Source organism: Syngnathus acus, chromosome 24 (assembly GCF_901709675.1).
Source record: "Syngnathus acus chromosome 24, fSynAcu1.2, whole genome shotgun sequence".
In the NCBI taxonomy this organism is placed as follows: domain Eukaryota; kingdom Metazoa; phylum Chordata; class Actinopteri; order Syngnathiformes; family Syngnathidae; genus Syngnathus; species Syngnathus acus.
The window spans coordinates 4,736,805-4,758,254 of record NC_051108.1 but is presented as its reverse complement, the minus strand read 5'-3'; the positions used below and the strand labels follow the sequence as shown (position 1 = coordinate 4,758,254).

General features: G+C 39.2%; 3 protein-coding genes and 1 long non-coding RNA gene across 5 annotated transcripts; 3 read left to right on the top strand and 1 right to left on the bottom strand.

Moving 5' to 3' along the window:
* Window positions 1–2,502: 2,502 nt before the first annotated feature.
* On the top strand, window positions 2,503–3,588 carry LOC119117718 (trace amine-associated receptor 1-like). Its single transcript, XM_037244191.1, has one exon. It carries the CDS (start codon window positions 2,503–2,505, stop codon window positions 3,484–3,486), a length of 984 nt encoding a protein of 327 aa, XP_037100086.1. The 3' UTR covers window positions 3,487–3,588.
* Window positions 3,589–6,049: 2,461 nt separating this feature from the next.
* LOC119117719 (trace amine-associated receptor 1-like) lies at window positions 6,050–7,477 on the top strand. The gene is made up of 2 exons (XM_037244192.1): window positions 6,050–6,147; window positions 6,410–7,477. Exon 2 carries the CDS (start codon window positions 6,425–6,427, stop codon window positions 7,400–7,402), a length of 978 nt encoding a protein of 325 aa, XP_037100087.1. The 5' UTR covers window positions 6,050–6,147; window positions 6,410–6,424; the 3' UTR covers window positions 7,403–7,477.
* LOC119117721 lies at window positions 7,038–8,274 on the bottom strand. The gene is made up of 3 exons (XR_005096584.1): window positions 8,176–8,274; window positions 7,199–7,247; window positions 7,038–7,118 (listed from the first exon to the last, which is right to left on the bottom strand). It is a non-coding gene; the product is annotated as an uncharacterized LOC119117721 (long non-coding RNA).
* A 625-nt stretch (window positions 8,275–8,899) lies between these two features.
* hmbox1b (homeobox containing 1 b) lies at window positions 8,900–21,442 on the top strand. Of its 2 annotated transcripts, none has more exons than XM_037244190.1 (10): window positions 8,900–9,126; window positions 11,188–11,846; window positions 13,431–13,516; window positions 13,905–14,015; window positions 15,393–15,546; window positions 15,708–15,790; window positions 15,953–16,048; window positions 16,432–16,523; window positions 16,717–16,800; window positions 17,595–21,442. In XM_037244190.1, the coding sequence occupies exons 2-10, from the start codon at window positions 11,200–11,202 to the stop codon at window positions 17,736–17,738; spliced, it is 1,497 nt and encodes a 498-aa protein (XP_037100085.1). In that variant the 5' UTR covers window positions 8,900–9,126; window positions 11,188–11,199; the 3' UTR covers window positions 17,739–21,442. The 2 variants fall into 2 exon arrangements, with proteins under 2 accessions (XP_037100085.1, XP_037100084.1); XM_037244189.1 differs by having other exon boundaries at window positions 8,901–9,126; window positions 16,429–16,523.
* The last annotated feature ends 8 nt before the right edge of the window (window positions 21,443–21,450 follow it).

The window sequence follows — 21,450 nt, the reverse complement described above, 5'->3', positions numbered from 1 at the left end:
TGAGACGCTTGGGAAAAGGTGATTATGTTCAAGTATATGTTAGTGACGTGTGTGTGTGTGTGTGTGTGTGTGTATGTATTTGTGCGTTTTCATAACAAAGCCAGCCTCGGGACCTGCATACAAACACCACACATATGTAGTTCACACCTTTAATTGGAGTCTGTTGCATCACACCAAACGAACATGATTATATTGACACTAGACTCAATTTAGATGTAATAATTTAATTGACACAAAACTAAACATTCAGAACTCTCAAAGACCACTCTTGTTTTCTTCCAAGAAAATGTAATTTTACTTGTAATAACCATAACTACCGTTTTTTCCATGTATAATGCGCAAAATGTAACTAATTTATTGTCCTAAAATCTGGGGTGCGCATTATACATGGGTAAAATGTTTTTTTTTTTTTTTTTTGACACGTCAGCTATATAAAGAGCGAGAGTTCAGTTCTCTACCTAAATGCGTATTACAGGTAATATTTTATTTCACAACACTTTGCCTTCCTTTCTTCTCTGCTGTTCACTTCAAACACGCTCCATACGAACACAATGCTCTCGTATCAGACGCTTGCTCGATCACCTGCTCGTTTGCTGTCACAATGTACCCTACACAAATCCGAAACATTTCTTCGCTATCGAGTTTGCTAGCGCATGCGCAGTGATACTGACCGGCAGAATAACAACCGGTTGTTCCCAAAGATAATCTTTTTTCTGAAATAATTTTACGTTTACGGACTTAAGTAGGAGTCAAAATTTGGGTGCGTATTATACATGGGTACAGGCTTTTTTCCAGCATCGACATGCCATTTTTAGGGTGCGTATTATACATGGGGGCGCATTATACATGGAAAAACTGGTAATCGGAAATGTGCAGATTAGTGGATTACATTAAACTGAGTCACATTCACACTTATGGACAATTAGAATCCTTCATTAAAAAGAAAAAATATAACCTCCACTCAGAATTGCTAACCAAGAGTCCGAGATGATGATTACCCATGGCACACTGATTAGGAATCACTGTAATACGCGAATAAATGAATTGTGAACAAGAACAAGTCGAATTGGTCACGTCCTAGCAGCACCCCTGTTTTACAATCTTCTTTAAAACGATTGTCAAAAAGCTCATTCGGCCTACAAATGTTAACAGCCAAAATGGTTTATCAAAAGAGCATTTCAATTCCAACACTTAAAAAAAGACCATATAAGATATTTGGATCAGAGCTTATGGATCTTTCATGGCAAGGAAGTTGGGGTATTTGTGTCCGCATCGAGGTTATTATAATTAACAGGAACTAATAAAATAACTACAACTAAAAAAAAAGCGAGAGTCCTAGCGAATTGATACTGCATTTTGCGTTTATAAAACGTAACTAAAACAATTCATAATTATGGGGGAAATGGCCCATTGTCAGTTAATAATTAGCTTCCTGGGTTTATTTTCAATGTATTTATTTTTTGAATAATGTGTTTCAGTGGGCGGCACGGTGATCAACTGATTAGCACGTCTGCCTCACAGTGTAGATGTGGGTTCGATTTTGGCTCTGGCCTTCCTGTGTGGAGATTGCATGTGCTCCTCGTGCTTGTGTGGGTTTCCCCCGGGATCTCCGGTTTACTCCCACATTCCAAAAAAATGCATGGTAGGCCAACTGACCACTCCAAAGTGAATGAGAGTGCAAATACCATATTTTCTGGACGATAAGGCGCACCTAAAAACCTAAAATTTTCTCAAAAGCCGACCGTGCGCCTTATAGTCCGGTGCGCCTTATATATGGACCAAATTCCTAAATTTAAACTGGCCCGAAGCATTGTGTCACTAAATCAATCATAAGTGGCCCGCTGAAGACTATGAATCATGAATCAAAAAGACTATGGATCATTATTTTGTGATTATAAAGTAATTTGTTGCGTCTGAAGTTGAAATAAAAAAGATAAAATGGAGAATGATTTGATTTGGATTAAAAATCTGACATGATGCATTAATGGTACTTAAGAGCCTTATAGTTTGGTGCGCCTTATATAAGGACAAAGTTTTAAAATGGGCCACTCATTGAAGGTGCGCCTTATAGTCCGGTGCGCCTTATAGTCCGGAAAATACGGTAGTTGTTTGTCTATATGTCCGCTTTTTAGACCACTGCGAGGATGAGGGGCAGGGCACACCGGTGGTGGGCCAGATTCAGAGTCGGACGAAGGCAAGGATGTCTCACAGGGGTCGCCATAGGCATAGCTAATGTTTCTGGAAGCCGCAAGACAACCCTATGACGTCATGCAAAAACGTGCATTTTAATTGGACAAAATATCTGCCTTCAATAGTATAAAGATGAAGGGGTCCAAATGTGTTGCTCACAAAGTGAATGTAACACTGATGCACTTATTAACTTGGTAAGCTTTGTTGTTTTCATGAATGTTGATTTTTCTTTTTTTTTTTAGGTGCAAGTTGATCAATGCTTTTCATGCAAATAATAATTAACTAAATGTTTATTCACAGGAATCCAGAAGAATGGAACCAGAGCTGACCGACATTTATACTAACATACATCCCTGCTATGTATTAGATAATACAACATACATATTTACGAGTAATCCGTCAATTATATGTGTTTCACTGTATGTTTTTCTTGGTTTATTATGTGTTTGTATGATATGTGGAAACCTCCTTGTAATAATCTCAATCATATACTTTAAACAGCTCCACATACATACTAACTATCTCATTTTGTCTTTAGCTGTGGCTGATATGTTGGTCGGAGTTTTGGTTTTTCCTTTAAGTATGTCTTTCACCATATTCTCCTGTTGGCATCACGAAGGCCTGTTTTGTAAAATACGAGACGGTTTTGATATCACACTGAGTGTTACTTCAATTTTAAATCTTTGTTGTATTTCGATTGACAGATATTACGCAGTGTGCCACCCTCTGACCTACAGAAGTAAAATAAATGATCAAGTTATTGACATCATGATCATGGTAAGCTGGGGTCTTGCTGCAATAATAGGAATTGGAATTACAGTTGTCGGATTTAGTCTAGGGAAATGTGAAGAAAGCTGCCTAATGGCTGCAATGATTTTGATCTCTGTGTCATGCATATTTTCCTTTTATATTCCAGTGATCGTAATGCTTAGTATCTACTTGAGGATTTTTCTTGTTGCACAGAAACAAGTACGCAGCATCCAGAGTACAGCATGTACAATGTCAGGATCAATTGTCAGTAAAATGGAGAGGAAAGCTACCAAAACTCTAGCTACTGTTATGGGAGTTTTTATCTTATGTTGGGCACCATTCTTCATTTACTTCATCTTTCAGCCTTTAGTATATAATGTAACTCCAATCGCTGTGATGGAAACGCTAAATTGGATTGCGCTTTTAAATTCATTGCTTAACCCATTGATTTATGCTATCTTCTACAGCCGGTTCAGAACAGCTTATCGACTGATCATTACTGGGAAAATATTTCAAGGCGATTTTACAAACACACAACTCTTTTAATTGGGATATTATTGCAATTCTCAGTGTTTAAATGTAATCAGATATTTTGGCATGTCTATTCAGTCTTTCCTCTCTTGTTCTTATTAATCTTCGTGTCTACTTGAGCAGTAAAGAAATGTGTACCATCTGCCTCCCGCAACTGCACAACTGTAAATGGCATGTGGAGTTTGTATTCCTGCAGGATTGGAATATCTAATAAATGTACTGAAGAGCCCAAAACTTGCAGTTTTTATTTCCATGCTGTTTGCTTGTTTGTGAACTGCCTTTGCCGTCAATTTAAATTTATTATCTCAAAGCCGTGACCCGGTTATACATTTTTTTAATCTATACATAGTACTTTTTGATTTACATGGTAGTTTGTAAAACACCATCTAATAAAGTCGTGCAACAAAAAAGTCAAAGTCAAAGTCTGCTTTATTGTCAATTTCTTCACATGCCAAGACACAAAGAAATCGAAATTACGTTCCCACTATCCCACGGTGACAAGACATCGTACACAATATACATACAAGTAAACAACACAAAAAATAAAAACAAACAAAGAATAAATAAGAGTGACGAATGAATAATAAATAAACAAATAACATAATAAATAAGAGGAGATAAAATGGAGCAAGTGTGCAAACAGCAGACAGTCAGAATATAGCGCAAAAGTACAGGACGCTACGCAGAAGGGTGGAGCGAGTTCAGGATCCTAACAGCCTGGAGGATGAAGCTGTTGGTGAGTCTGGTGGTGCGGGAGCGCAGGCTCCTGTACCTCTTCCCAGAGGGCAGAAGATCAAACAAAGAGTGAGCAGGGTGACTCACATCACTCACAATCGTGGTCGCCTTGCGAGTGAGATGGGAGGTGTAAATGTCCTTCAAGGAGGGGAGTGAAGCACCAATAACCTTACCAGCCGTGTTCACTATGCGCTGCAGGGCCTTCATGTTGTATTCAGTGCAGCTCCCACCCCAAACAGTGATACAACTATTTATACTGTGCATATGTAAAATTGTGTTGTTGTTGTTACTTACGTTGTTTACGTTTGGTTCTAACTGCTTGTTGTTTGATCAGGTGTTTAACCAATTCCCTTATGTCTGTTTGCTATCATTATCTGCCCCTTTTGTGACAACAACTCACCTACTTAACTTATCGTACATTGCACATACATATCTCCTGTGTTACAAAACCAATTTGATAGTTTCCTGGTTGCAGTGCAAACTTTCTTGCGGCCTAATTGGCATCATTACCATCTCAGCAATGTTGTTGCAGCTTTGCTGTCATTTTCAGTAATTCAGCCTCGCCCATGTTACATGTCATTCGGTACTTCCCCCTGCTCTTGCCTTAGGTCTCATTTTACTTTAGAAAACAGTTCCGTATTTAAGAGTAGGTGACTAAAACACACTCTGTATACTGTGTTGTTACATTACAAATGACAGTAGCCATACTCAGCTGTCAAGATAAGATAAATTGAGATAACTTAAGTTTGCTCCACAATGGGGGAATTTGCATACAGAAATATATTTGGATACAGAAAGTCAAAAAATAATACGCAAGAGAAGACATTCATACATATAAAAAGCACATTGCACAAAATAGTATAGAACTTTTGTACTTTTGAATTAAATATTCAAACTGGGCGTAATTTTACAGGGGCTTCAACTTCTTTTGTTGTTTAAATCCAGTACAATGCTATATTTAACTTTGAAGTACAACACATTTGCCTTCAATAGTTAATCGACTACAATGATTATGTATCTTTTGTTGTTTTATTAACAAATTAAATATGTCATGAAATTATTATTTGATTACATATTAAAGTTTTTATGAATATAATAGCGATCGCAGTGTCAGAGTAGGAGGGTGGATTTTACGTGGTGGCGGAAGTCTCATGAACTTGTTGATGATTTAAGAGGCGGCAACATTCTTTGCATTGTTGACTCACATGCACGCAGAATTCTGCTTCCTCGTTGCACAGTGCACTGCACCGGCAAGCTAATTTAATAATAGTGACCTTCATAATAATAATCATAATAAATTAATCATTATGTGATCGGCACAATGCAGTCAACCACAATTAAAAGCTTGCCGCTGATTACAGCTAATGCTAACTTCCAGCTCCACTTTATTATGTCAGGATGTTGCTTGGATGTTTTTCATGTTGTAGATTCAGTGTCAAAACAAACTCCAGCCGAATCGGCCACTACAGGTTAGTTAAAGGCCATATCATAGAAATGTGTCTTTAAACGTGTCACTCTTAATCAATCACTTAATCAAAATGCCTTGGTGCCTACTCTGAAATTCATCTTAAAACACTTCGACATTCTTTGGCTGAGACTTGGTTTTGCTTGGACTGTTATTTTGTTTTAACAGTTTTTTCTTTTTATTAAATTATTGTTTTCCCTGTGTTTTTTTATGCATAAGTTAATATGCAGGGAATATGCCCCCCCACAATGCACCCCTGTAATTTACACCTATGGCAAGGCAGCATAGTACACCCTGAACTGATTGCCCATTGATCACAGGCTTCATGCTGTATAGACAAACAACCATTAACCGTGGCTCAGTAACCGGAGGGTCGGCTGTTTTGATTATGTTAATGAGATGCGGGTTTATAAATAGCTAGAAGCTAGACGGCACTGACAATGAGCAGGCACCACTGCTTCAAGAACTAATATTCACATTAAATTAACAGGTAAGATAACAGGAACACGTCTGAAAGTGCTTCTTTCTTAAATGTTCTGTTAATGAGTCAGTCTAGTCTTATGTTGGGGTTACATTCTATTTGAACAGAATTATCCTTTTAAATGCTAATACTGTTGTCAAATGTGATTTACTGTATTTTTAGGGGTAATGCTTTGTTTTAACAGCCGGTTTTTTTTTTTAAATGCTCATATTGTGTAACATTATTATTTTAAATGCTATTAATGTTGATCATTATTGCAGAAATCCTAAAGCATGGAACCGGATTCGTTCCGGAACAAGACTGATGCTACAAATCCCAAACATCCTTGTTACGAGTCTTCCAATTCATCCTTGATATTTACAAGTGACCCGTCTATAACATGTATCTTAGGATATTGTGTCCTTACTTTTTTGTCTATTGCTACAATATGTGGAAATCTTCTTGTAATAATCTCAGTTGTGTACTTCAAACAACTTCACACTCCTACTAACTATTTTATTCTGTCTCTATCTTTGGCTGACTTACTCGTTGGTCTTTTGGTTTTTCCCTTCAGTATGACCTTTACTGTGACCTCGTGTTTTTTTGACAACAATTTCATCTGTAAAATCCGAGATATATTCGACGTGTCATTGTGCACGTCATCGATTTTGAATTTATGTTGCATATCTATTGACAGATATTATGCTGTGTGTCAGCCTCTGGCATATAGATCCAAAATAACTGCTCAAGTAGCTCTGTCTATGATTCTCGTGTGCTGGGGTATTGCCGCTGTGATTGGACTCTGTATTATAATAGGAGGATACAGCCAAGGAACATGTGAGGAAATGTGCTCTGTTACTGTTATTTTGTCAAACATTATGGGACCTGTTTTGGCTTTTTACCTACCTGCAGTCATTATGAGCTGCATCTACTTGAAGATTTTTTTTGTAGCTCAGAGGCAGGTGAGCAGCATCCAGATCTCAAACTCTATGAGTAAGGTAGAAAGGAAAGCTACCAAAACCCTGGCCATTGTTATGGGAGTGTTTTTATTATTCATGTCTCCTTACTTTTTTTGTGTTGTCTTTCAGCCACTTTTCTCTCACCCCCTGTCGATTCCTGCGATTGAAACATTGAACTGGCTCACGTTATCTAATTCAATGCTGAATCCTTTTATTTATGCTTTCTTTTATAACTGGTTCCGGTCTGCTTTTAAAATGATTATAACTGGGAAAATATTTCAAGGTAATTTGGGTGATTCCATATTGATTTGATGGGGGGGGGGGGGTCATGCCATTGTGAAATATAGTATGTTAAATGTTTTGACATTTGTGACGACTAAATATTATTTTTTAGGATTGATACATTATTTTGATCGTATGACTATGTTGGAATGTTAACTAGAATCATTAACTTTGACTCGTTAAAACTTTCCACATTCCCTGCAGTTGTTGAAACTTTCCAAATGATGTGGAAACATTCTTGCTTAGTTAGTTATCTAAAATGCTCCACTAGTATCTGTTTCCACAACCTTGTAAAACAAAGAGCTAAGACCCTCTGTAATGATTAACCAGTTTGCAGAGGTGACCCCGAAACCTGTTCATTCTCACCTCCACCCTGCTTTCTCTGAATAGTCTCTTGCAAGAGGCGAAAGTCAGACTGCTTTCAAGCACCTCTGTATCATACAAGGTGATGAAGGCTTTCTCCACTTGCAAGTGCTAAAAAGAGCAAATTGTCTCCAGTGTGGTTCTTGCAAAGAAGGTAGAGTGAGGAAAACTCTACCATGATTGACTTGTGGGGATGATCTTTTTTTTTTTTTTTTAAATATCCAATAAAATATGAAAAACTAAAGTCAGAATTCTGACTTTATTCTCAGAATTCTGACTTTAAAGTGGGAATTATCACTTTAAAGTCAGAATTCTGAGGGAAAAAGTCAGAAGTCAAAGTTTTTTCCCCCACGTATATGCACATTTGCATTTTATAAAATAAAGGTAGTATTTTACAAATGCTATTACTTTACTGGCTCGTCAATGGAAACGCTACTCACTTTACTACTTGATGTTGCTGCCCTCTGTTGTTTTCTCAAAGATTGTGCAACCCACCACCAACATCGTCATGACTTGGGTCATGATCAGGTATTCAGAGAGGTGTTGATAACGACATTCAAATACAGAATTTGGGTATGCATGAAAGTTGACTAGAGAGAGTGCATGTTAAGTGCCGAGGGGAATCGTGGAAATTAGTTGCAGGGTCGCACAAAAATGGACAGACTAAATACATGCAAAAATATCAACAGTAATGAGACAAAAACACAAAGCTTTGCAACTATGTTTGTATAAATTAATATAGAATTAACAGAATATTTAGACATTGCTGTTGCTCCCTTTTCAGTATTTCTAGGATTGCAAACATACATACAACATACAGTGTCCATTCGTCACATTACACAACTATACGATTTCAAGATTATGTATGTTTTAATCACAAAGAATGTTTGTTTTGTTCATTTAGGATAAGTATTGAACTGTTAATCATTATGATTGTAAAGCAAATAATGAGGTTCAGGTTTTCGTTGAACTTTTTAGCAGCAAGTTTGCAACATTTGATAAAATACGATTCGATAATAAAGTGAGAGGATGCAAATTAACGCACTCAGTGCCAACTGTAGCGCTGCCTCCAGCAACCCCTCCTCTTCGTCCTTTAGGGGATTTGTAGTTTTTACTCCCAAGAAACTCCGTCAACTGTTGGAGAGGTTTTTTGAAGAGAAAACTACAATTCCCTCAGAGCTCCTCGAAAGTGCTGCTTGTCAATATGGCTGTTGTCAGACAGACAAAGCGGAGAGGCAAATAATTCGCCTCTGATTAGAAATCCTTGGGAAAAAAAGAGTCGAACGGGGCACTGACATCAAACTGCGTTATTACCGGGCCTCGCTTTAAGTCGAGGTGATCTTTTGATCGTTCCTTCAAGTTAGATGGTGAAGTGGACAATATAAACCGAGGTAAGTGTTGTAGTTTGGCATACAATGCACTGGAAATGTTGTAATATTAATATCAAACCATCGCTAGCAGCAGCGACAGTCGCCGCGTCTAACGTCAGCAAGTCATCGCGTTGGCACGGTTAGCATATATTGCTAACTAGTGCATACCGCATGCATGTTGCCGAACCCGTCTATTTGCTGTTATTACTTTTTAATGGTTCCCGCAGGCCTATGCGGTTGTCAAAAATATGGTTGGAATTTGTGAATGTAGTGGTTTGAAGCTGGCTAATTTGACGTCACCTCGTACAGTATCCGTCTGCTATACATTTGCTAACATTAGCTATTTGGGCAAAGGGCGTGAAAAATGGCATCACCGTAAGGCTTGCTTTGCTGTTCTTGATTTAACCTAAGACAAATTTGGGGTTCCAACTATGCGACCCTAACTACAACTAAAACTCATGTTGGGCAGGTATTAAACTAAGTAGAAACTAGGTAACAGTAGTGAAAGACTCATCGTAATCTAATGACATCTGACGAATATAATCTGTCAATTAAATAAACATTGTCTCTATGATTCTCCGAGTTCAATTATATTTTCTCCTTCAATGCAAAGTTGCATTGAATGCGTCTTCCGATTAAAAAGAAGCTCCTATCCACTTACAGTGCATATAAAGTCTGCACACCTCAGGTTTGTGTTCAAAACATTTTTCGTGTTTATTGGATCCAATAATCTTTACAACCCAAATGTAAGTTGGCAGTCTATCAGCCCTCTCTTTGCAAAACAAATGCTCTAAATTGGGAGGGCATCACCTATGCGCAATCCTCTCCTGCTGGGGTTGGCCATATTAAAACTATTCTTTACATAATGTTTACATTCTTTACATCATTGTCATACTGGACATATTCACCTTTAGTATTCTAGCGGACGTCTGGAGGTTTCACGCTAATGCTGATTAGCAATTTTCTACTGTTCATAATTCATAACGATTTGACAAAGGCGCCACTGGGAAAATAAAACAGTCCGTGTTCTGTTGGTGACGAGCAATGTTGTGTTTGTGCTAAACAGACTCTTTGGAATTGTGGCCAGAAAGATCAACCAGGATCTGACATTAAACATTTCTGAGTGGTGGCCAACTCAATATCATGATGTATATAAGGGTGTGCACACTTGCACAACCACATTTCAATTGCTTACATTTATTTACCTAATCAGCATGTTTTTCCAACCGAGTTAAACAAGTTATAGATAACAATAATGGAGGAAAAAGTTGTGGAATTATAAATATGTTGGTCTCTTTTATATATCACAAACCAGGCAATTGAACATCTGTGTTTTGTGTGCAGGTCTTGAATTGCATCATTTAAATTTGTTGCAGTCTGTTAATAGTTAACTCTGTAAATGCGTGAACACGGATGGCTAATGATCACTCAGTGTCTGTTTTGGGAGTAAGCAAGTGCGCACAAAATCCAAACGTAACACAAAGTGTACTGCAGTCGTATTCTAGACACATTGATTTTTAGCATAGCAAATTGCTTATGAAAAGCATTGAGCGTGGGTGGTGCGCATGTCCAGGAGCTGTTAAAGAATGGCCGTCAGAATGTTAAGATCGAATCAGCTGTCAAGGTGACTCTGGCACTCGGCGTGTGTTGCTCGCTGGTTCCCAAAAATAGCTGATATATATTTTTTGTATGCCTAGCCCCTCCCATCCTTTTTCTTTTCACACTTCTATCTCTCACTCTTCATTTTCTTATCTGCTGCTGCTTTATTTTCATCTTGCCGTTTTTGTTCTCTCACTTTCCCTACAGTTTCTCTCGACTTTGCCTTCTATCTTGCCACGCCGCTTCCTGTCGCTGCCTCATCCTTCTCATTTTCTCTGCCCATCTGCAGCTGAGTTCTTTTCCACCCTTTCCTACTTAATCCTCTCATTTCCCCCTTGACAATCCCCTTCATCTGTCTATTTCTGTCTTCTTGCAGTTCTTTGCCTCAGATTCCCTTTGTATTTCCCCTGACATCCCCCCCCCCCCCCCCCCCCCCCCCCCCCCGTTGTCGTTAGGCTCCTAACCATTCCGATTTGTCTCCAGTTCAGCATCAGGATGTCTGACTTCAGCGAGGAGCCTCGCTTCACTATCGAGCAGATAGATCTGCTGCAGCGGCTGCGCCGCTCCGGCATGACCAAGCAGGAGATCCTGCATGCGCTGGAAACTCTGGACCGGCTGGACCGGGAGCACGGCGACAAGTTCGGTCGCCGCACCTCATCCTCCTCCTCTTCCTCCTCCGCCTACATGGTAGGCGGGACAAACAGCTGCACCAACAACTCTGCCTCCAACAACACTGCCTCCGCAACCACCACCTCTTCCGTGACGTGCAACGGCGCCATCAACAATGGCGAAGATGCCGTCGGCGACCACTCCGCAACCACTGCCTCCTCTACGACCTCCAAGATATCCACAGCCACGCAGACGCAGTTTGGCAGCAACGGCGGGGGGCTCTCGCCCTCTCTTAGTAACAACTATGACACCTCCCCACCTCCAGCGCCGCCGCCACCCTCCACCATCTTGCCCTCACCTGTCTCACTGGTGGCGTTGTCACAGAATGGGCGTGACAGTCTAGCTGCCACACCCAACGGAAAGCTGTCTCCTCCTCGCTACCCTGTCAACAGCGCCGCAGCAGTAAGAACCTTTGGGTTCGAGCCTATAGAAGAGGACCTTGATGTTGACGATAAAGTGGAGGAGCTGATGAGGTCAGTAGAAAAAAGACCGAGGGCCCTCAATTCAATTAAACTGAGTTTTACTAAACTCAGAACTCTGTTTTTTTTTTTAAATTCGGATTAACTCATTTTAAACTTTGTTTTACTACTCTGACTAGCGCTAATCTTAGATTAAATTAAATGAATGTACAGTATTAACTTGTTTACAGCTGCTGAACTGACTGAGGATCCAAATCAGGGCGAAGAAGAATATGTGACGTGATCAGAATCAAAGTAATCAGTTCAATTTTGCTGAAAATCATTGCCCTTGCAAGTTTATACATTCTGTGATGCTTCAAGAGAGCGTGGGCAGAAGTAACAGTGTTATTTACAATGTACCTGCATTCATACTATTTAATTGCAAAGAAAAACACCACATAATTTATGTTGGGGTGCAGGAAAGCTTTTCGGTCCCACCTCAGGCAATTTTATTGGATCGACTTTGCAAAATGTCAAATAACATTAGGGCTCGAAATCACATGCTCACTGTAGCATTGTAGTAGCTACTTAGGGCCATTACGATCCATCAGTATTCTCCCGTTATCCACCTTTTCCTCAGCCTCTAAGCACTTACACATTAGCCCTCTCCTACCACCGTTAACCTCTAATGCCGTCATGCTTTGGGCTGGGTATTGATTTCGAGTTTCAAACTCGATTCAATTCACAAGGGCCCGATATGATTCACGTTGATTTTCAATTCAGTTTAGGGTTTCATGCGGTATCAATTTTTCTTTCATATAGGAAGAAGAACCAATCCAACAGATAGAAGAAATATTTTGCTCTAACTTGGTGCATCAGTAAAACGATGATGCAGTTACAGTAATCATGTCTGTTAATGAACATGACTTGATCAAAACAATCATACTTTATATCAGAGGTTTTCAACTGGTTTTGTTCACCATTATAACCAAAAAGCAACTCGGCAAAAACTGCTTTGGCGGATTATTAATTTTATTTTGCAACAAATGAGGATAGACCTATACAGGCTATTTATTTGCATCTGTATGTCTATTTTGGGAATATCAGCTAAAATTGACATACTTTGGATGGGTAAACGATTCACAAAAGTAGCTGAAAAATAAATCGTCTAAATAATAAATCAATTTTATTAAAATAAAAAGTTACAATTTTCTATTTTGAATTTCGCAGACCACCTGCAATACTGCCACAAACCACTAGAGAGCCGCGGACCAACAGTTGACAATTCCTGCTTTATATTAATTCTAACAACACGTGTAGGTTACAGATAGAGTTGCCACCTGTATCCGACAAAAATCCTGTAAATTGTCACCATTGAATCGACCTTTTTGTTTGTAAGCATATTTTCAACTTTTTTGTGTGTGTTGTGGACACAGTATTGGGGGGGATAAATAAGTATGCTTATTAGAATAAAAACAAGTAATGTAATTTTTCACAGTCGGCAAGAATAACCAAATGTAGTAATGTAAAGTGTAATGTCAAACATCTTACCTGATTGCTTAGACTGTGGTGGGTGCTTTGCTTGTCCCTCTGCTTCTTGCTGCTCTTGGTAGTCAGTATTTTTGTAGCTAGTAATGGTGGGTTGTTGTTTTTTTGTAGGAGGGATAGCAGCATGGTAAAAGAGGAGATTAAAGCCTTTCTGGGGAACCGCCGGATCTCGCAGGCTGTGGTGGCACAAGTCACTGGTAAGTACCAACCACATTTTTACATTTTATTCAGAGCATTTTCTGCCAATGTTACTTCTTGATGTCCTGTATGAACATTTTAACTTTTAACTTTCACAAAATGGCTGGCGAAGTTGTCAGTTGAAGAAAAATTCTAACTCGGTGCATTTGGGTATGGGGGATGACAAGACCAACCAACACTCGCGCCTTGGAGTACTTTCGAGTGCAGATGTATTATTTTAAATAACCCAACAGTACATTAGTGATGCAAGGAGCTACATTACAAATATTGCATTCTTCTCTTGTCTGCCCTTTTGTTGGCACAATTATTATTCAAGGGATTTGTCTGCTAACTGTGCCAGGGCTTGATGTAAAACACTCACTAATTTGATGTCTGGCTTCCTTCCAGGCATCAGCCAGAGCAGAATCTCCCATTGGCTGCTGCAGCATGGCTCCGATCTGAGTGAGCAGAAGAAGAGGGCCTTCTACCGTTGGTACGCGCTGGAGAAAACGACACCAGGTACAGTTTTACCTAGAAGAAGCAAATGCAGAGAATCTGGTGTATTTATAGTTTTAAAGTCAAGATGAAGCAATGTGCTGCTTGAAGTTTCCTCTTAGATGATTGATGAGATGCTCAAGTGTTGAACATCCTGAAATGGGCCTTCTGACGTGATTAGCGGGATACTATTGTGATTTACAAGTTTATGATGAAATGTGAAACACTCTTGTTTTATAATTTATGCAGCCAACCTAAGGAGCACTTTCCTGACAAAAATATGTGATGCTGCGTCACTTAGAATATTTAAAGACGTGCTTTAATATTTCCGAATGGGAAGAGGCAAAGCCCTAAATACTGAAAGGAGGTTTACGCACACTTTTAAAGCCACACTTCAATGTGGTTGCTTAAACAAGTGACATGCTGACTTGGCATCTCCAGTGTAAATGTGTGCTGTATCAACTTATAGACAGGCAGCAGACATCCCACGCCTTGTCCTCTGCGGCATGCTCCTTGGTGGAGGTCTGCCAACGCCATCAGCACTGCAAACTGCTCTTTCGTTGTGAAATTTATGGGCGCAGTGAGCCCCGCCAAGCACCGCGCACACTTCCATCAATGCTGCAGAGGAAACGGACGCCCTTTTAATGCTGATTGCAAAAACTATTGCAGGGTTAACCAGTTTGGGTTGGGTTATGACTCTGCAAATGTGTCCTGCCTTTTAGCTGGGTGTCAATAGTATGGTTGCAGTTGGATGAGTCAGAGTAGGAATTTGGTGTGATAACGCTGACTTGAAATGCCACGCCAACATTGTACAAACAAGAAATGACGGTTAATGTAACTGGAAATGTTGCTGCTTTGTAGTAGCTTGCTTCCATCATTTCGAGAAGAGCATGGAGGTAAACAACTGAACATTACACTACTTTAAATGTACACAGCTAAAGTGTACATTCTGTGAAAACCGATTTCATTTTTCTACCGGATATTTTGTGTTTTATTGTATTTTTATTTTTTTATCCATTTAACTTTTTTTTTTTCATGTCAAACAAATAGAGAAAAGCCCAAAGAAAAATGTCCCTTCATTATGTAAAATTCTTATCAGGATATACGTACGTGATTATTGGTACATTCAATCTTGGCCGTATCGCACAGCAGTACTTGGGTTGTTAAAATTGTGACAGAATTTTTGTAATCGTGGATACATGATTGAAGATAATTTAATGCTTCATGTTTAAAATGCTATTTTTGTTTACACACCACCAGTCTTTCAAGTGCTGTGTGTTGGTTTTGGCTTAGACACAATTGTGAAAATCAAAATGTTCCATACAAAATATTCCCATCGAGAAGTGATGATACCTGTGTATTCTACTCGGAGCAATGCTCATTTCTTTTTGTCGACGATAGGTGCCACTCTGAACATGCGGCCGGCGCCATTGCCTCTGGAGGAGATGGAGTGGAGGCAAACTCCTCCTCCACTGGCCACAGCCCCGGGAACTTTCCGGCTTCGGCGGGGAAGCCGCTTCACTTGGAGGAAGGAGTGTCTGGCTGTGATGGAGAGGTGAAGAGACAAGAGAGTTAAAAGTTTTGAACAAAATCCCATAGACCCACACCCACCAATAAAAACACTGGCTTGATGGTAGAAATGAAAAACACTGTACTTGGTTGTCTTGGCTCATGTTTAAAATAATTCATTGAGCCTGCTGCTCGTGCCATTTATAGCTACTTCAACGACAACCAGTACCCAGATGAAGCCAAAAGGGAGGAAATTGCCAACGCCTGCAATGCTGTTATTCAGAAACCAGGTAAACTGCAGGATTTGTAAATTTAGTATGTGAATCACAATGATGGTACTATGTGAAAGTTTAAAAAAAAAAAAAAAAAAAGCTATCTATGATATGAATTTAATTGATTGGTAGACTTTGCATTGCATTGAGTTGGTGGAATGCCACGTCTGATCTTTTCAGGGAAGAAGCTATCTGATTTGGAGAGGGTCACTTCCCTCAAAGTTTACAACTGGTTCGCGAACCGCCGCAAAGAAATCAAGAGGCGAGCTAACATTGGTAATGTATCTTTGGGAGCGAACAGTTTCTTTGAAGCATTGAACATTTTTTTTTATATAAGCCTTGATGGGCTTATTACTTATTTAATAAAAAAAATATTTTGTGTATTTTTCATATAACAGAAAAAGTTTATAGATGAGAGGTTGGCTGAAAATACTACTTTAAATCTAGTTCAGTGGTAGTCATAGAAGTATCATCAAAGTTGGTTAGAGAAAGGCTCCAAAGTTGATTCTGACTCAACAATTACTCCTGAAACTATCTGTACGTTGGTTTGTATTGCTAAAAGTACCTCAAGTGGCGAGTCACTGCTGCACTCCAGTTCTCACTAAGAATTGCCATTGATCGACAGTAAATGTCACACTGTGTCCTTTTCCTCCAAGAAGCCACAATCCTGGAGAGTCATGGGATAGACGTGCAGAGTCCAGGAGGACACTCCAACAGCGACGACATTGACGGGAACGATTTCACAGACCAGGTACAGCAGCTTCCTTTATCTCCAACAACTTTCTGGACCTACCGTCGTCTTGACACTAATACCACACAGTCATCTAACTCTGAAAAAATACAAATATGAAGAGGTGGGTTGCTGAGTGACTAAATATTACTTGGTCCGAATTGTAATTATTGGTCGATTTATTTTACTTCTCAAACTATACTTCTCCTTTTAGGCATGTGATCTGCCATATTTTGACAAGAGACCTCTCAGCCGACAATTTGGCCTTTACCGCTTGGAGCCCAGCTCCCCTACACAGGTAACTCTTCACATTTAGTCACATTAGTCATGATCACATTTTTTTTTTTATTTTTTTTTTTATAAAATCAGTCACCTTTTCAATCTTTAACAGTGGGATGGTCGACAGGATTTGTCTAAAGTTGCCTACTTGTGGTTTGGTGATCTAGTCCAGAAATAAAATGGAGGGAAAAAAAAAGCTCTTAATATTCTCGGATAAACAGTCGCACTGTAAAAAGCATATACAAACATAAAATCAAAACCTGTCTGACACATATTGGGGATGAAACTAAAGAAAGTAATACCGCCGCTGCTGTTTTTTTTTTTTGTTTTTTTTACACATACATTTCATGTTGTGCTATTTTTACTACCTGAGATGTCACGGAAGGCTTCTAAAAAAATTTTCAAAAGCCTCGTCAAGTGGTCTCGGTTCACTTGTTTGTTGTCCACAAGGCTTTGGGTGATAGCATTCACACTCCACCAAACCAACTGTGCGGGAAGGGCAATCAGCTGAACCAACCTGACAAGTGTGAACATATCGGAATTAAGACAGCTAGCACATCATCTTATATTTGTGTGGTATAGTTTAGTCCTGATGAAACATTGGAAATAAAAATGTTGACGTTACAAGAACATAAATAGCTCAACTTGCTGAACGAATTCACACAATCCTACCAAATAGGTCATTCTTCAATTCAGACGTCCCCAGGGAAACTGCAGCATACTGCAGCACAGAGAGAACTTGACTCACTCAACTGGGACAAGTGTGGCAACTCGCAAGTTTAAACCCATATTCTCCCCTTCATCCTCTCTCAGGATGACAACGCCGCTCACAGCGAGCACCAGGATCCCATCTCTTTGGCTGTGGAGATGGCCGCAGTCAATCACACCATCTTGGCCCTGTCTAGAACCGGAGGGGTTCCCAGTGACATCAAGACAGAAGTCCTGGAGGACGACTGAACGGCGAGAGGGGAGGAAGCAACAAGAGGCCAAAGGGAAGGAGGAATTTTAAGGTGCATTTTCCAGCGCAGGAACCTTACCTGGAAACTAGGAGCTTTTAGAGGACCCTTGTTTGTTTGGACCCCGGGAAGTATATCTAAGTTCAGTTCATTGCTAGAAGAAGACCCCTACTTGAGAGGTATTACATACTTCAGGTTTAAAGACGAAAAAGTTCCTGGGCCTCGTAAAAGTACTTTCCAAAAAAAAAAAAAAAAATCCAGGAACTAAATTTAGGAAATGGTTCCCATGGTCCAAACACGCAACGTTCCTCCAAGAGTTCCTAATTCCAGGGTGTTCCTTGTTCCTTCCGAGACCTTATTCCTTCCCAAAGCGAACCGACATGACTGATCGTCTCAACTTCCTGATGTATTAACTAATCGTACAACTAAAGAAAAAGGATACTACCATCCCTGAAAAAAAGATAACATAGAAGTCCTGGCCTTTTGTCACAACCAAGTTCCAGTTGTTTCCCGTCCTCTTCGTCCCCGAACACTCTCCTCTTCTTTTCCTCCCCCACACTCCTCCTTACCTCTTGCAGCCTGGTCGCCTGAGCCAATCCTCACTCAGTCTCACTCAACCTCAGAGACATACTCAATAAATGTGTACTGTATATATGATAGATAGGTTCTTCTAGTTCTCAGTCACCCGAACCTACTGGTGTTCTACCTACCTACTCTCGCAACTCACCCTTGTTATTGTGCAATTAACGACAGGAGAAGCCTCTGGATGATGTCTTGTGGAGAGCGTCTCCTCTGTTAGAATTTCTTTACCGGCCATCCCAACGCTCTGAATGTTCTCAGCCCCTCGCCGGATGGAATCGTTGCGGTTTTCTGCTATCAAATGCAAACCTGAAGATGGTTAGCCTTAAGTTCAAACACGCTCACTACAGGACGGCTTTGCATGTCAGGAATCATGCGTACTTTAAAATGATAATTTTTTTTAAGTTTCCATTCTGCAGCAGAAAGTCAACAATCATTGTGATATTTAGCTCGTTGATGAATTAAGTGCTTGAGGCAATGAAGAATCAGTTAATGTGATAATCAAGCAAACGTAAGCTATCTACTAATGGAATTTGTGCTTTTATGTTAACGCCATCCATGCCAAAGGAAAAGATGCTGTGATGAGGTCGACTCAAAGTCGGCTCTCGGCACCACAGACTGGTCTGACTGCCATCTTCATGGACATCTAAAGCCATTTCTTAGAATGGATTTGGCATATGTTTTCTTGGGCCAGTTTGACCCAAATAGGGCAAGTTGTAATGCTTGCTGGCAGAGGCTGGATGTATAAGCGTGACTTGTCCACCTCTATAATGGCCAAAAGAATGTGATAGGAGCTTCTTTTTTTTTTTTAATAATTAAGTACAGCAAACTAAAACCCTATGTGGAATTGGTTTGGTCTTTGCCAATGTAATTAGCTCAAAGGTTAAACCACCACTTTTAAATGCAGGTTTTCCTCACTGTGCGTAGCTCTCTCGAAAAAGGACAGAAGTGTCATTTCTTTGATGACGCGGCAACTTTTCAGTCACACTGAGCTTGGCACTTTTTGACCAAAGGAATAGATTTACATCACGGGAAAATGCTTATTTGTGTTATTTTGTTTCACACAAAATTAGTGGAACATAATTTGCTCTAAATGTTCTTATATTCACAGTGAAAAGTGATTTATTATTTTTCTCAAGAGCAATTCATGGAACTGAAAATACTAACAAATAAATGTAGCTTATTAAAATTACTAAATGTACATCGACAACATTTAAAAAGTGTTTGCAAATTTGCAGACATTTAAAAACAGGACAAAAATTAATTTAGATTAATTGTTGAATTATCCTTGTTAACATAACACTTAAACACATTTTCCCAGTGTAAAACTATTGCTTATCAAGAGGCCCAGGAAAGGAATATGTGATGAAATAATAGTTATACTTGGGAACTGTTGAAATTAACTGATTTGGACGTATCACATCCTGTGTTTTTAATGACATCGAAAGTGTTTATCAAAGCTCTCCTTCATGCATTTAAAAAAGGATTTAAAAAGGATTTTAAGGTAAAAAAAAAAAAAAAGTATTTATACTCATTTTTATGGCTAATGTACAAAGTGTTTTGAAAAGAATCATGCTTGTTGTTAAATTAAGCCTTTTTAAGTTCACCAGATTTTTTTACATGTATTTTCTATTGTGTCATTCATTATTAGACTGAATGGCAGTCTTCCTGTTTGTGTCTGACTTACTTTGTGAAAGACAAATAACAATGCACCTTACGAGGAAAATGTTAAGCTTTTGACTTCAACTTGATGTGATCTTGTCCCTTCCCCTGAAGCCAGACTGCATTGTGAAATGAGAGCGTTTGGATGTTTCCTATTGTGGGAGCACTGGCACAGAAAAAGAAAATCACTGAAATATTAGGGCAATAGTCCGGTCCAAAAATAATTGAACCCTCCTTCCCGGTTTTGCCTTGAGACCACCACAATGGATTTGAAATAAAACAAGATGTGATTGAATTCTAGACCTAAAGACCCTGTTTAGAGAATTAAAAAAAATGTGTTTTATGTTTAGACAGTACATGTTTGTAAATACCAATTGCTGAAAATATGTGCAAATACTGAGAACTAAGTAGACGTTCAACTGTTTTTCACAAAGGTCTTATAGCTAGAAAGTCAGTAGACCTTCACTACATGTACATTTACTGCACCATTTAAGAATGATTAATTCTATATTTTTTATTTTGCTCAAAACATTTAGAAATATTTTTTTTACCTTCAAAAAAGCCATGAGTTGCCTTCATGATTTATCTGTCAGAAAATGTAATTCTAGAACATGTTTTTTTTCTTTTTTTCTCTCTCCCATTCTGAACTTAATCCAATCACATCATGTTTTTCCAAATCCATTTGACTGTCATTAGTTTTCCCCCAAACCCAAGAGTGCAAAATGATAAAATCGTTACTTGACCGTTGAGGAAAAAAAATCGCCATGTACTTGTGCAAGATGACCTTGGCACACTTAAAAAAATATATATAAAGCTCACTTTGTCTTTGCCATGCACACGAGTGCATCTGGAGATTCTCACCTGAAGCTGCTTTCAAATAAATTGTTTATATTGTTTCAGAGATTAAATAGCAGTACCAATTTATATCCAACAGTATTTAACCTGAGTGTTCAAGCTTGGCAAAGGCCAGTACGGGATGGACGAAATGAGTGCTCAAGGACTGAATCGGATGTATTTCATTTCCAGTAAGGTGGCTGTGCTGAAACAGAGGCTGTAACCCTGACGCTGATATCTTCCCCCCACACATACAAAAAAAAAAATCCCCAGCATCAATACGTACTCCAGTCGTAGTGGTGCTTCTCCAGGGATGTCCTCTCGTGGTACGTCAGGGTTTCCATGTTACAGGTCCCTCCTCCGTGTCCCCTGTAAAACGCCTCATCCGAATATAGCTCAGAAAAAGAGGACTGAATGCTGTTGTTTCAATCTCAAAAGCTATGTTATGTTCAATTTTATTGTATTGCCCATTTTGAAATTTAGTGCCTTTTTTGGACAGTAGACTGTTCTGTAATTAAGATGTAGTATATATACATTTTTGTACAGTTTCTTTGTTCATTTTTTTTAACTTGTGTTTATTTTTAGTATGATATATATACTGTACAAGAGAATAAAGCTATATCACAGAAACCTTTGGA

What these genes read in the sequence shown, in the direction of transcription:
- LOC119117718 (XM_037244191.1), top strand. Translation starts at nt 2,503, where the DNA reads ATGGAACCAGAGCTGACCGACATTTATACTAACATACATCCCTGCTAT.
- LOC119117719 (XM_037244192.1), top strand. Translation starts at nt 6,425, where the DNA reads ATGGAACCGGATTCGTTCCGGAACAAGACTGATGCTACAAATCCCAAA.
- hmbox1b (XM_037244189.1), top strand. Translation starts at nt 11,200, where the DNA reads ATGTCTGACTTCAGCGAGGAGCCTCGCTTCACTATCGAGCAGATAGAT. An exon ending in TGTCTGGCTGTGATGGAGAG is followed by an intron (nt 15,547 to 15,707) that starts GTGAAGAGACAA and finishes TGCCATTTATAG; the next exon opens with CTACTTCAACGACAACCAGT. An exon ending in CAAGAGGCGAGCTAACATTG is followed by an intron (nt 16,049 to 16,428) that starts GTAATGTATCTT and finishes TTTTCCTCCAAG; the next exon opens with AAGCCACAATCCTGGAGAGT.